General features: G+C 36.6%; 1 protein-coding gene across 1 annotated transcript in view; it reads right to left on the bottom strand.

Moving 5' to 3' along the window:
* LOC128985244 (protein bark beetle-like) overlaps positions 1-13,528 on the bottom strand; it is a 33,575-nt gene extending 20,047 nt beyond the window's left edge. The window contains exon 1 of the mRNA XM_054404635.1: positions 12,881-13,528. Within this exon, the coding sequence (XP_054260610.1) occupies positions 12,881-13,252 (372 nt within the window). The 5' untranslated portion in view covers positions 13,253-13,528. The remainder of the gene's footprint in view (positions 1-12,880) is intronic.
* Between the last annotated feature and the right edge of the window lie 530 nt (positions 13,529-14,058).

The following is a 14,058-nucleotide window of genomic DNA, read 5'->3' as shown; positions in this document are numbered from 1 at the left end:
AAATATGTAATTTTGACAACTACTTGACACACTTACAATTGCGTAATGTAGTAAGATTTTAGTCACAAAATGAGAATGATGCAACAAGAGTGACTCATTAGAACTCTCCAAGAGTGAACGGAAATGTCTCGGCACCGGACGACGCGACTAGCAACTTGGCACGAAAGGTCCTACCTTGGCTCTCACACCCACGTCACTGCAATGTAACTTTAGTTACAACATGCTTTTGGACTCAGTGTGAAAGTAGATGACTGGAACAGGTTCACGGGTAAAATAAATGGTATAAACTTAATTTTAAAATATTGCATAGAATGTCTCCCGTTTTCTTGACAGTAAATTTAACATCATATTACTTTAATTGGAGGAAACAATTATAATGGGTACGCGATGGGAGTATCTATGGGTTTACATGGGGAGAATCATAAAAATTTCAATAAATTATATACCGTAATTCAAATAGCAATAGGGATTGTACAATTTTGTTCAAGTTTAGAAGAACGTTCTAAATTTTAATTTAACTTATTAGGGCCGTATATGGGGGGGAAATTGTTCATTGTTCTATTATTTTTAGTTTTCAGGGTAAAATTGCCATTACAAATTTAAATTTAAAAACATGAAATAAGACTGGAGATACTGTGGGTTAGTACCCAATTACCAAATTGCATCAACATCTGACAAGTGTATGTAGCTTTGTACACACACATACTTCACTTCAAAACCCACTTTGTTGTGTTCAGAGGGACCAAAAAACTTACTGTACTTCCATCCAAAACTTAACCTCGAAAACAATACCATACATTAAGCATACTCAGTGCAGGGAGTCTGCTAAATCTATGACAACAGTTTCTCCATATACTATGCACAGCGGAAGAAAGTAATACGAGAGCCTAAAACGACCTATAACAAAATTGAACGTGATCGTGTCCAACATAAGATTATCCTTAGTTTTCGAATTTTCAATGGTATCCATAGAGGTAAACTAATAAACGAGTCGACACAGTTAAAACATTTCACCACGTTCACGCTAGAAGTGGGCGTTTGAAGTTGTAACTTGGTCGCCAATGTCAACCTTTGTCACAACGATGTACGGTACCACGACGGTGTCTGGCATTGATGATATCTCTTTATCTCTACAATCATCGCACACTCCAGCGATTGCCCTAATTACGACAACCTCGGCTACTGTATATTTACACTACAATGTCGAGTTCAATGACTCTTTCCAACATCAGATACGCCACTCTTCCTTCCCTTCTCCGGGAAATCGCGAGTCAGTCGGCTTTGGAAATCCCTTTGTCTTTGATGAATCAGAGATTATCATAGTTTCTCTGTGAGTTACTGTTTTTATACAATTTACTATGAAGGTAATAAGCTACATGTATTACCGTAGGTCTCGTGGTAATATCATAGATAAAACATACTCCCCATAGACCAGGAACCGCTATACTAATTCGTGTTTGTGTCACTAAAGACCAAAACACAATCAATCAGTTCAAATTCATACCAGCTATATTGTGTCCAATTCGCACGACAACTCGAGTAAAAATTATCAGATTTTTATTAAATTTGGTACATACATGCAACCCTACCTTAAATCAAACGAGTTCACAAATCAGCTTGATCGGACTGTATGGGAACGAGGTTTCTTAGATGGTGTATTCCCATTTTAGAGCCTTAAACCACACAATTTCGTAATTTATTTATAATCTATTTTGTAGAGCTAAAAAAAAAGCAATATTTAACCATTTAACTTATATTGAAGCTTTCTTGTGCGCTTGATGGAAAAATGTGTACGAAACGAACTTGAACAAATCTGTAAGTTTAAAATTCCATATTACTTGAAGAGTTACTCAATTCCCATGGATAATATCTTATACTATTAAGTAAACTTTGGTAGTTACTGTAGCTTGTTTGTGGATGTATTGTTTATCAAATGTATTTATTTTTTGTCTAGCCTATTTATAAAATCTGACATTTGAATTCAATATCTGAGTGACAATCAAATTAGGCGAATGGAAAATCGCTTAGTCTGGTGGTTTGCTGCGACTGGGGTATTATTTCGGGAACGACAGTTTCAAAACTGCATATTGTTTACTAACATTTGCCCAATCAAGGGTAGAGAGTTATAAAACTCACGTAAATCTGAAGAAAACTATTAAGATAATTAACACTCACAGACAGATTAGTCAATCAAATATTTATTTGAAAATGAAAGTGCTGTAAACAATCCCATAATTTTATCAATCACTTGACATTGATCACTTGTTCAAACAGACAAAAATTCAATTTGTTTTCAATTACAAACCGTTGTTGACCTTCCTAGTGTATCAGTGATAACTTTTAAACCCTCGATTCTGACGGAGACATCATGTGTATGTTTTTATTGATTCAATTTGTAACTTGTTACTCGGTTCTGTCATGTAATGTAAGCACGATATAAAAGTGGTGCAATCTATTCTTATTTTTAAACTCAGACATGGCTAATATTCATAAACTACTAACTTTAAAAAAATCCAAATTTTTAAACATTACATTTTCTTTGCATGTATGTTGCCCTCAACGTGTTCGACAAAAATCTCTAAAATTATGTTGTTCCGGATTTACACTTAACCATTTTGGCAATTGCAGATGCAAATTGAGACAAGCTCAGTTTGCCACCATTTTCCACCGCTTTTCGCGGGAAAGCGAGGGCGGAAGCGGTCGCTTGTCGCAGTTTTCACTCTGATCAGTGAGTGAGAGCGTGGCGTCTTTCTTCGCCACCGATTTTGTCCCAATTTTCCCAACGCGTGTCCAATTTATCAAGCTGGTTTGTTTTCTAAAATGGACAAACTTAGTGTAGAGAATCAGAGGACATTTTCTTCTGAAAGTATACAATATTTTCCTTTGACTCACAGTAAAAGTTTTAGTTCTGTAAATGCCTGATTTTGCAAATCCAAAATGGTGCCACACTCAGGTTGTACGTGCTTTATACGTTTGCATTCTGCATTTTATGGGTTTAATATAAAGGGGTTGATATAAAGGGGATCGAAGGGTTAATATAAAATACTCGACCAAAACCAACGTATGATAAAATTATGCAAAACCGTTGAACCAGATGGAAAAGTATATTAGAATACCTAATAAAATTGTACTATGTAGTCATAGTGCTCGCCTTGTTATGAGAAGGTCACCGGTTCAGTCCTGAGAAAAATCAAATCTTTTTGATGGTTCGAAACTGCACTCCATGACTATTGAGCTTCGTTAGAAACAGCTGATCAGTTTTAGTTGGTGCTAAGCCTTGGAAAAGCTACAAGGCCATTCCCCGTCATTCTACACGATTCGGATACCCCCAGTTTGTATTTGGATACGCTATTTTAGTTTTACTGTGTGATTAGTAATAGCAATTTCGTTTCAATTACTTCATTGGCATTTATGCCCACTTTAGTGTTTATTGCATAAGAACTGAGGTAAATTAATTTTAAATACTCAATATTAGCGAATTTCCCATATAGGGAATAAGCTATTATCGTAGTACTCATGGTAAGACCTGGACCCGGGACCGATTTTTTTTTCGTTTTGAGGTCCCTAGAGGCCAAAAACACCATCCGTTCAAATTCATATATATATATATATATCTGTCCGTTAACGCGATAACTCGAGCAAAAATGATCCGATTTTGATTAAATTTGGTACAAACGTGTAAACCTACGTTTATTCGAACGAGTTCGCGAACCAGCATGATCGGACCATGGGAACGGGGGTTTATGGGGGCTTTTATGGGGTAAAAATGAGTTTTTCCCATTTTTGACCCAAAAAACATAAAATTTTGCAATTTCTTTCTAAACTATTTTGTAGAGCTTAAAAAAACAAATATTTAGTATATTGAAGCGTTATAATGCGCCTAATGGTTACGGAGAAAATTCCAAAAAATTGTAAATTTAAAATTCCTATGTTATTCTTATGGAGAATAAGTAAACTGTTGTAGTTTGCTTGTTTATTAACATATTTTGCCCAAATTTGGAAAATGTTTTAATTTCTTACTAACTATTAACATTTTACATAAAAAACACTTTTACCCTCCCTGTTGCAGCAAACCTATACGTATGTTTTAAACTGATTCTATTTAAATAGGGAATAAATGTGATATTTTTAAGGAGACATTTTAGTGTAAATCCATTCAGGGAAATGGAAATTCGCTTAGTCTGCAGGTTTGCTGCGGCGGGGGTATTTAACTGTTTCACATTGTTCAAGTCACTTTCCTGGGTCCATACTTCCCTATTCCCCGATCCCTCATCTCCAGGCGGTCCTGTCCCACTATTCCCTGTCTCCACGCTCTACTTCCTTATCAGACCGCCATCTTGCATCTTGATTTGATATTCCCCGTTCTACTGTTTCAGTTTTTGTTTCGTCACACGAGCTTTCTGCAACTGCATCGAATCATTATTTCTCAATCTATTTGAAACCATTGACATTTTGAGGCGTAACTTATCAATCATACCGAACCGTGAAGTTTTTAGACAGGAAATGTAATTTTTCCTGTGGCGTTAGGTATTTTGTATCTCTGTTTGGTTTTTGAATAAAGGAATACTGTACCATTAATTAAATTCAACTATTAATTAAACATGCAACTTTTTAATCCTGGATCAGCTTAAAATGTGGAGGATGCTATATTTTTACTTTTATGTAGGCCTACCACTATAGTTTTGTGAAGTATGTCAAGCAAATAAAACGGTGTGTTTGTAAGATGTTGTGTCACTTTTGATACCATAAAATGGCAAAGCAATATGAGTTAAGTCGAAATCATCTCACTCTAATCTAAACTATCATCAAACAAACTGAAAATGATTTTACCATTCATGTATGGGTATCGTACATCACTATGGGTGAGGAGCTAAGCCTGTTGGCCTGTCCAGTGCCCACTACAGCAAGTGAGTACCGAAACGGTATTTTCTTTAGACCACCTCACCAATAAATATTGGCAGTTGATGTAAAAAATGGCAAATTTGATTGGTATTGACCAGAATATTTACCAGCTCTAACCCCTTGTTAACCTCTTCTGGGTGGTCTACATAGTCAGCAAGGTGAGTCTCCCAGGACCCCCTTACCTTCACGTCTCATGTTGCAACAGTCGCATTCTATGATGTGTGAAAATGCGGTCAAACGCCAGGTCTATCTATCCCAGTGAACGCTAGCCAAACCTAAACTGGGAATATTAAACGAGCTGAGAAAAAGTTTTTTCTCTCTTCATAGGCTACTATTTATTTGTATGCTTTAGCGACCAATTTCAGTATTTACCAATGTCTTCGGCGTCTACCGTCCCGTCAGATAAAAATCGCCGCCAAACGTTTCGTTCATGCTTTAATGGGACATTCTCGTCGATCGTCGTAATGGCTGTTTCGTAAGAATGGACCAAATTATGCGATTCGGATAAGTGTAATATGTAGATCATGTGGTTATTTCGTGGTTTTCAACTCTTCCACCATTTACTATCTCACTCTCTTAAGTCAAATTTTTAGTGAACCTACCTCCAACCATAGTTTTAAAACTATGGACTAAACTATTTAATACATTTTTTTATTTAATCCATCCATTTCCCTTTCCTTGAATGTTTATCGAACCAAATTTTCACTACCCTTCCTTCGTCCTTTTTAAGTTGCGAAATCATCTATTTGACTTATGTGCAATCCGTCCAAAGATTCATTTACATATCGTCAGGTCTCTGAATGAACAAAGGAGTTACATAAATTCTGACATACCTTGTGCCAGCTTTGCAATAAAGCAAAAATACACCTCATAATATACACTGGTACTCCAAATGATGGACAAGAGAAAAACGGGTCGCCGGAAGACTGCCCCCCGGAAAACTACCCCCCCAAGCAGGTTCCTACGTCATATTGACGTCAGAGACCGGGGGGGGGCAGTTTTCCAGTCACGGACACTCAAATTTAGTTGTCAAACAGTTCTAATCTAACCTAACCTAACCAACCAAACTTGCTCTGACACTTCGAAAATCTGTTTTATATTCACCACATGCCTTTACTATTATCTAACGGAATTACTCGAATTAAAATTTAAGTTACATAGCATGATTTGTCTAGGGGGGGTAGTATTCCAGTCGCGGACACGGCTTCCATATTGGTTAGTTAGCAGATTTTGTGACGTCACGTTTCACCTGTGGGGGGGTAGTTTTCCAGGGGATAGTATTCCGCATCCCCAGAAAAACGCTCGGTTCATCGAGTGAAAAACGTGCCTAGTTCATCAAAAGGAAGGCTTGAGAGTAACAAAATAGTTTCTATGTCCATTCAGAATAATAAGAAAGTATTTGCAATATCTTTAGTCTAAACTACAAAACAAAATATTCACTTTGATTGCTTATCAACCCCCTCATTAACAGACACGACAGATTACGTTTCTATATCAACAAATCGTCAAAACTTCCAACCGTGGAACAATGAATGAACACCTAGAGAAGAGGTGGGGACGTGGAAAAAAGAAAATAACATCTGTAAGTTTATGGACACAAACCAGTTTTTCCCCTAAAACGGGAATTTTTCAGAATAAAATGTGTGTAGCGAGAACACTAACACATACTAACGACATTTACTGTTTCTGTTTTTTCCCAGATAAATGAACGATGATTGAAATGATATAACAGCAGCCCGCCGTTATGACGTCACAGCAATCTACCACAAAGAGAAGCCATCTTCTGGCTATTGTCTCATTTAAATTCCACTCAGAGGATGGCCTCGCGGACAAACCCTGCAGGAGACGTTGGGAAGAATACAAGAGAAAACAATGAAAACGAGGAGATAGGCGTACAAAAGATCGAGGTACATATGAGAAACTAATAAACGAGAAAAGCATTCCAGAACATTAAAATACATAACTAGAAACACCATGAAAACTGAAGCATTTTCGTTTAGATATGTACAGAATGATGATCAGAGAACCTAAGCAACTCATACAAATCTTTAAAGTGAGTGAGTTCTGTGAAAAAAATAGTAAAATTAAAAAATGAACGTACAATGAAACCGTCAGATACAATTGTCAACACATAAATAATGACACCGACTATAATTAGATACCTTTAACCACAGACTACCTATGCTCTCACATATGTGATAACACTATTGCCTTTGGTTACTGCAAGTTGAATACTCTTCCGAATTATTTCAAAGTATGTAACCTGTTTGAGTCATATTTGCTACGTTTACGTTCACTAATGTTGTTGACTAGTCTTAAATGTGCTCGTTCCTGTGATAAATTTTACATTGTGCGCGCCGATCTTTGCATGGATAAAATAATATTCTCCCAACATTATTTGATTTATTGACACCTCCTTACTACAGCAAACGAAAAATGTTTTGATAGTACTAAAATATTTGATGGAACAAAAACATGTATTACAGTATTATTACAATGTAATATGTCACCCTCCTAACTTTTAGTTTACTATAATTCTTTAGCGGTATAGTACTTGTTGGGTTTGTTTGTTGAAGTTTGCTGAATTAATATCGACACGTAGAACCATCGGTCCCAAAGAGAGGAAAAAAGAAAACTGCATTTTACAGCAGGACACTATATCCTCAGATTGACTGAATTATAAGATATAAGTTCTTTAAAAAGTGTTAGGCCTATCAATATTACACAGGAATATAATGACTTCACGACAGTACACTCTGAAAAATAACACAAACAGAGGCAAACGGAGAATAGGAGAGAACAAAGGATAAAGAGAGCAGAGAACTGAGTAGAAGACGAGACATTGACGGATACAGACTACAGCGGTCGTTCAACTCACGGTCGAGCAAGAAAGACCAAGACTGCGTGAAATCCGACGTGATTGGGAACATAATGTCGTCAATCGTGATACCTAGGTTAAGCTAACACATTATTGTGGATATTTATAAGCATGCACTGTGGATGCTATACTCCCTGGTGTGGATTAACGTCCGCACTAGTGAATACTACTACTATCCGCAGTACTATCCTGATAATTAGACCAATTCGTAAACTACAAGGAAAAAATGTGGTTCGGATTCCACTATAAACTGTAGGTCCCTTAGTTGCCATTAGCTGTATGGGCTATTAATTAACGCTGTGTCTAAGGAATATGTCGGCCTTAGTCACCAACAAGACTACAAGATCGTGCCACTCATCCTACACTCATCCTTCACTCATATTTGGGTTAAAATACGCACATAGTGGCGTCCCCATCTTAAATAATTGATAATTGAATTACACCTGCATTATGACCACTGAGGAAATGATTTCCTAGTCATGTTGAAATTCGCGTTCACTGATTCGAGTTCAGATTGGATCAATAGAGAAGTCCGCCGATGCGATACAACTGGATGACCAATGAATGAATGAGGCAAGCGTTGTTCATGTTCTGACTCTTTATGATCATTAGAGCCGAATGGTCAAGAGCAGTTGGGTTTAGTTAATTCAAACGAATGGTCTTGTACTCTTGTAGATTGTAACTACACAAACCAAGTTACGATTCTTTATCTGTTAGAGCTGAACGCACTAGGTAGTGCACGCAAAGGGACAAAGGGTAATCTTAAAGATATAGATTTTGTATTATTATGGATCGAAGATAATTTAATTTAAGGTATGTTTCTATTCGGTGTTAAGATTCAGCATCCAATTTACTTCTTGCCATATCAAGTATACTTGCACAACTCCAATCCAAGTCAATGCATAGATGTTTAACGTTAATTTAATGTAAAATGAGTATTTGTAAAGACTAGAAGGAAATTTAAAATAGAAAATGAATAATATGTAAAGCCAACGAATAATTGAACTCAAACACGAAATATCCCAAAATATCCTAGCCAAATAGTCAGCAACTGATATCCTGATTTATAGCAAACACGAAGTATCCCAAAACATCCAAGCCAAATAGTCAGTAACTGATATCCTGATTTAAACACGAAATATCCCAAAATATCCTAGCCAAATAGTCAGTAAATGATATCCTGATTTATAGCAAACACGAAATATCCCAAAACATCCTAGCCAAATAGTCAGTAACTGATATCCTGATTTATAGCAAACACGAAATATCCCAAAATATCCTAGCCAAATAGTCAGTAACTGATATCCTGATTTATAGCAAACACGAAATATCCCAAAATATCCTAAGGCCAAATTGTCACCGATATCCTGTAATCAGAAACAGACGAAATATTCAAAACTGACAGTACATTTACAGTGGTAACAGTATACTGTGAAGTAAACACTAAATAGTAACTGATAAGCAGCACTTGCCGTTATCTATCAGGTGGTAATTGATAAGGCTTATCACAAGTGATAACATATCAGGAGGAGGGGAGACATGAATCACGTCAAATACTAGTGAAGCCATTACGTCGATATAAGAAGTCATCACAATAATTTAATACATATATTTTCTTTGAAGAGAATAGTTTTACGCGCTTTACAATATTGATTACTGTATTGTCACTCAAAAGGTTGAATAAATGATTTGGAACTTTTCATTATTAGGCCATACTGTATTCTTGAATAGATGAGAAAAAGCATATGACTCATATAAACTGACTTGATTTTTAACTGGCCGTTAAAACCCTTACGCTCGTGTTAAATAGCCTCTTCTCGATTTAAAAATATCAAACCGATATAATTCAGGGCATGCCAATGTATTCAAATAAGCCCTGTATTGAAAAACGACAATATTATACCTACTCACAGACAATGTTGGTTGAATGACTAAATGAATAAAGATCATTTTGGCTAAGTAAATAATGTTATAGTTGTAGGTTATTTTCTTATTCATCAAGGAGAACTCGTAATTACAATTTCGAATTGTCAGGAAGTGGTAAAATCGTGCTTACTAATCTGATGTAGCCATAGTCCTAGGCCTAAATACTGTAGTTTGAAGTAAGAAAATTCACTAAACACTGGAAGTAGTGGTGAAATTGTTCATGGAAATTCCCATACCTATAACATTACTTACTTTCAACACATTTTTGTTGTTTTATTATTGTGGAACTCAAAAACGTCTCAAATCCTAGAGCCCTACTATTATCCAACACCGGAACAAAGGAATCTGGCGTTGACAAGGTAAGTGGTGAAAACGTAATTTTTTACTCGGCTGACATAATATGATCGGCGTCATATTTCTTTTCTGCAACAACAATAACCATTAGTTCCGGGGAATCAACAAGATGGCGACAAATGTCAGCTGATCTTTGTGAGACGAAATGTCAGCTGGTCGATCGGTGCGTTGCTCTCATCTGGTATCACTGACCTTCACAAAAACACCGTGAAATGTTTGATTGTTGAATTTATTCGTAAGACCTGAACATAGAACTATATTGTTATCAGTTAGTACTGAATAAAAATATTGAGTAAATTTGAACACATAACCATTGCCTACTGAACAAATCGGGGCACATGAAAAGAGCCCGAAATTTTAATCCCAAAAAAGGTTCACTAATCTTAAGCATGGAAAGAGCCCGGGTCTCCACAGGTACCTGAGTAGGAGGACGCTGACTATAAATTGTGTATATATATAGTAGTGTTTAGTAAATAGTGTTGTGTTTGGTTGGGTTTGGTTAGGTTAGGTAAGGTAAACAGACTATATCTTTTAGTAATGTAAATATCTTTGAATAATATAGCCTATATTTTATTAATGTATCTTTCAACAGTGTATCTTTTAATATTGTAAATAATTTAATGTATTTCAACTGTGTTATTGGTTCTTTCTCCTTTGAAGACGCGTTGTGAAAGTTCTAGAAAGAGACCGGGCTCTTTTCGCACCGTCCTGCGTCCTAGAGGGACCTTGGAGATCCGGGCGCTTTTCAAGCGTCTGCCTGAGTTTTTGGGCTCTTTTCATGTGCGCCCGAACAAATTCTAATTCTAACCGCTCATCTTTTGTTGATTCATTCTCAATCAGTGTGTTTAAAATTTTCTATCTTGATCAAACTAATTTTTCAAAACAATAGTTTTATATTTAGAAAATTTTCCAACACCATCTAGATGAAGTGATTGGCGTTTATTCTTCTATTGTACTTAACCGTAGAATAAAAATGGTTGTACTTTCAGTCTGTAGATACCAACAGGTAATTAATTGTAGAATTTAAAACTTTCAAACAATTGACAAATAGGTCCTTCAGTAAAGTTTTTTTTTATATATATTGAAATTTACGGCTTTGAAGGATTTAAAATATTAAATTAATCTATTTTACCATTAAGTGAAACACTAATTTATTTATAGGGACACCTATTGAATTTTCCAACAATTTGACGAAACTTTGATATCCGACTCCACCGGATTATCGAATTTAAAGTATCAATTCGATCAAAAATTAAACCAGACGTTTTTTTAACTATTGTGACAGTGGATAATACGAAAAGGTCGAAAATTATTGCCAATTATTGGATCAATATTAGATCTGATCTAAATGGTCAACTACCGTACTGGACATTGCGTGAGCGCAACCGGAAGTACAACAATCGATAAAACGCGTCCTTCGTCGCCATTGGCCGATATCTCACATCCGGCTACGAACTGTACCAATTGCATTGAATATTGCATTCTTTGTTTTGAATGAAAAATAGTTTAAAGCAGGTTACGACCATACGACCATAGCCTTCAGAGGTGGCTATGGCACGACATCGCATAAGTTATTAATAAATTAAATTAGCACATAAAATATTGAATAATTTTATAATACGCCCTATTATAATTTTGTAGAATGCTGATTGACCTTGAAATAAATAAATAAATACTGAATCTTTTTCGGTATTTTACCAACTATTCAAAATTGATGGCCTATCAATCAACGTTCCAAACATTTCTTGGATTATAACGCTCATCAGAATATTTTTTTAATTAATAATGATATTTTCAATATTGATGGAGACGACATTGAAGGTATTTTAACGTAAATATGAACTAAAGTAATGGAGTGCAATGATAAGTGCAGATCTGTTGTTTACTGGGATTTCCTCTATCCATGACCACAGCCGTCCAAAATTCCCACAAATGTTGAATACTTGTTTACACATTAGCAAACTACACTTTCATTTCATCATTAATTCAATGCATAAATGAGATACACATCCCTAAGAGAAAGCTGAGTTGAAAAGATCCTTTCCTTTACAACGCCAAAGAATGAGATCTGTCTCTTTGATACAATGGCAAGTTACACTTCCTGCTGAAGGTCGGGGCAGAGCTACCTGGCTTTTAAAAGAGGGTTGGGGCGGAGGAGTATCTATTTTGTAGCAGAGCCTTTTGTCGTCTGCCGTCCGCCGACGGTCGACAGGTGAGCTAGGGAGGGTGTATCTGAGGAAGACGACGCTTGGGGATGAATAACAGGGGAGATAAAATCATAAAGTCAGCACTACTTTTGAAAATCATTTGAGATGAATTGTAAAGTAAATACTAAGCTATGTTAACAACGATATCCGGACATTATCATAACGGTTTATGATAAACATGTTAGATGATACAAATCTCACTTCCAGAAGCTAGAAATCCCCCTGACAACCCCCCAATCCTAGGATTAGGCTATTCTTCTAGGTAAAAAGTTAGTAAAGTATGATTTTATATCACGTTTCCGAACTCCAAGTTACATATCAACGATAAAATTTGTTGTACAGTAGTATGCTACCTCCTCGGACAATTTAAATCATTAAACATACCAAATACAATTTCAGGTTGCAAATTACCTAGGTAAATAAACAATGGTCAAGCTAACCATTTTAATTTGTTAAATTTTGTATTTTTTACTAATTTCAAAATTTTGATTCTCTTAGGACGCTATTTGGGTGTATGTCCAAATTTGAGATTGATTCATCCCATTGATCGATAGTCAATTTCTGAGTTGCCATTTTACAACATAGATTAACCAGCATAAACAATTCGACTTACCCTTGCTGTAAGGACTCCTCGGACGGTAATCCCAACCATGGGTGCGAATCTGACCTCCACCCCAGGATCCACGACGAGTTCACCCTCTCTTTCTATCACCAAATCACCCCTCAATATGAAAGGACTCAATGACTTTTCCAGCCGCTGCTTCCTTGTGATGAACCCTTGCGAGATCTCCGTGCCACTCCCCGGAGGATCGGTGGAGTATTGGTACCAGCTAGGGTTAGCATCGGGAACACTCACAGAATCACAAGTCACTTCACAAACACACAAGAAAAATAAAATCCCACTTAACGTCCTCCAGCGTCTTTCCAACGATTTGTTTCTTCTAACCGTGATTTGGTTTCTGTTTGGCGTAAAACCGAATTCCATTGTTAGGTTGTATAATCCAAAACCATAAGTGGTGAATGAAATGGTAAACCTATCTTGATGTGTGAAGGTTACATTCTCACCTGAGGCTGGAGATTTTACAGGTATTCAAAACAAACAAATGCTGCGGTGGAACAAATACCATGACTGATTTTTAAAAACACTGCACTAAACTACTCACTCCCGTATTAACACAACCCCCCTTCAGGAATGTTACGAATAACTTCGCTCGTACAACGCACAGGTAATTCCACGGACCAGACTACCGTCGCCACGACAGTTTCGAAACAATGCTAACGCCCCTTCCACTATCCGTCCATTCCACCTCCAGTCAAGTCGCGACTCCCACCACTACCTTCCAACGGACGGTTGAAAGTAAAACAAAACGAGTTCTGGGCGGGTCACGTGACTTGGTCACGCACAGGTAACAAACGTACCAACCTCACCTGTGCAGCGCGAATGTTGGTTACACTGCTACCATGGCAACGGACAGAAACAAAGGTATCAGCTGATATATGACAACAATGAACAGCTGTTGGTTCGATAGCGCGTTCTAGTTCATTGTTGGATGAGCGAGCTATTATGTCTTATGGAAGATTTTGAATTACCAATTTTGAAAAATCTTTAATCATATTTAGTTAATTATGAACATGTGTTTATTTGAATTCTGGCAAAAAGAAATAAAAGGGGAAATCGTTTAGATACCCTTTAGTGCTAGGAACACTGTTGTCATGGCAACGGATGGAAACAAAGGCATAAGCTGATTGAAAACAATTAACAGCTGTTGGTTCAATAGTGCTTTGGTTTAT

The sequence above is a fragment of the Macrosteles quadrilineatus genome, unplaced genomic scaffold (assembly GCF_028750875.1).
Source record: "Macrosteles quadrilineatus isolate MER2022 unplaced genomic scaffold, UCM_ALF_1.0 Scaffold_2__2_contigs__length_208266976, whole genome shotgun sequence".
Lineage (NCBI taxonomy): Eukaryota > Metazoa > Arthropoda > Insecta > Hemiptera > Cicadellidae > Macrosteles > Macrosteles quadrilineatus.
Note: the sequence above shows the minus strand (reverse complement) of the source record. Positions and strands in the feature narration are given on the sequence as shown.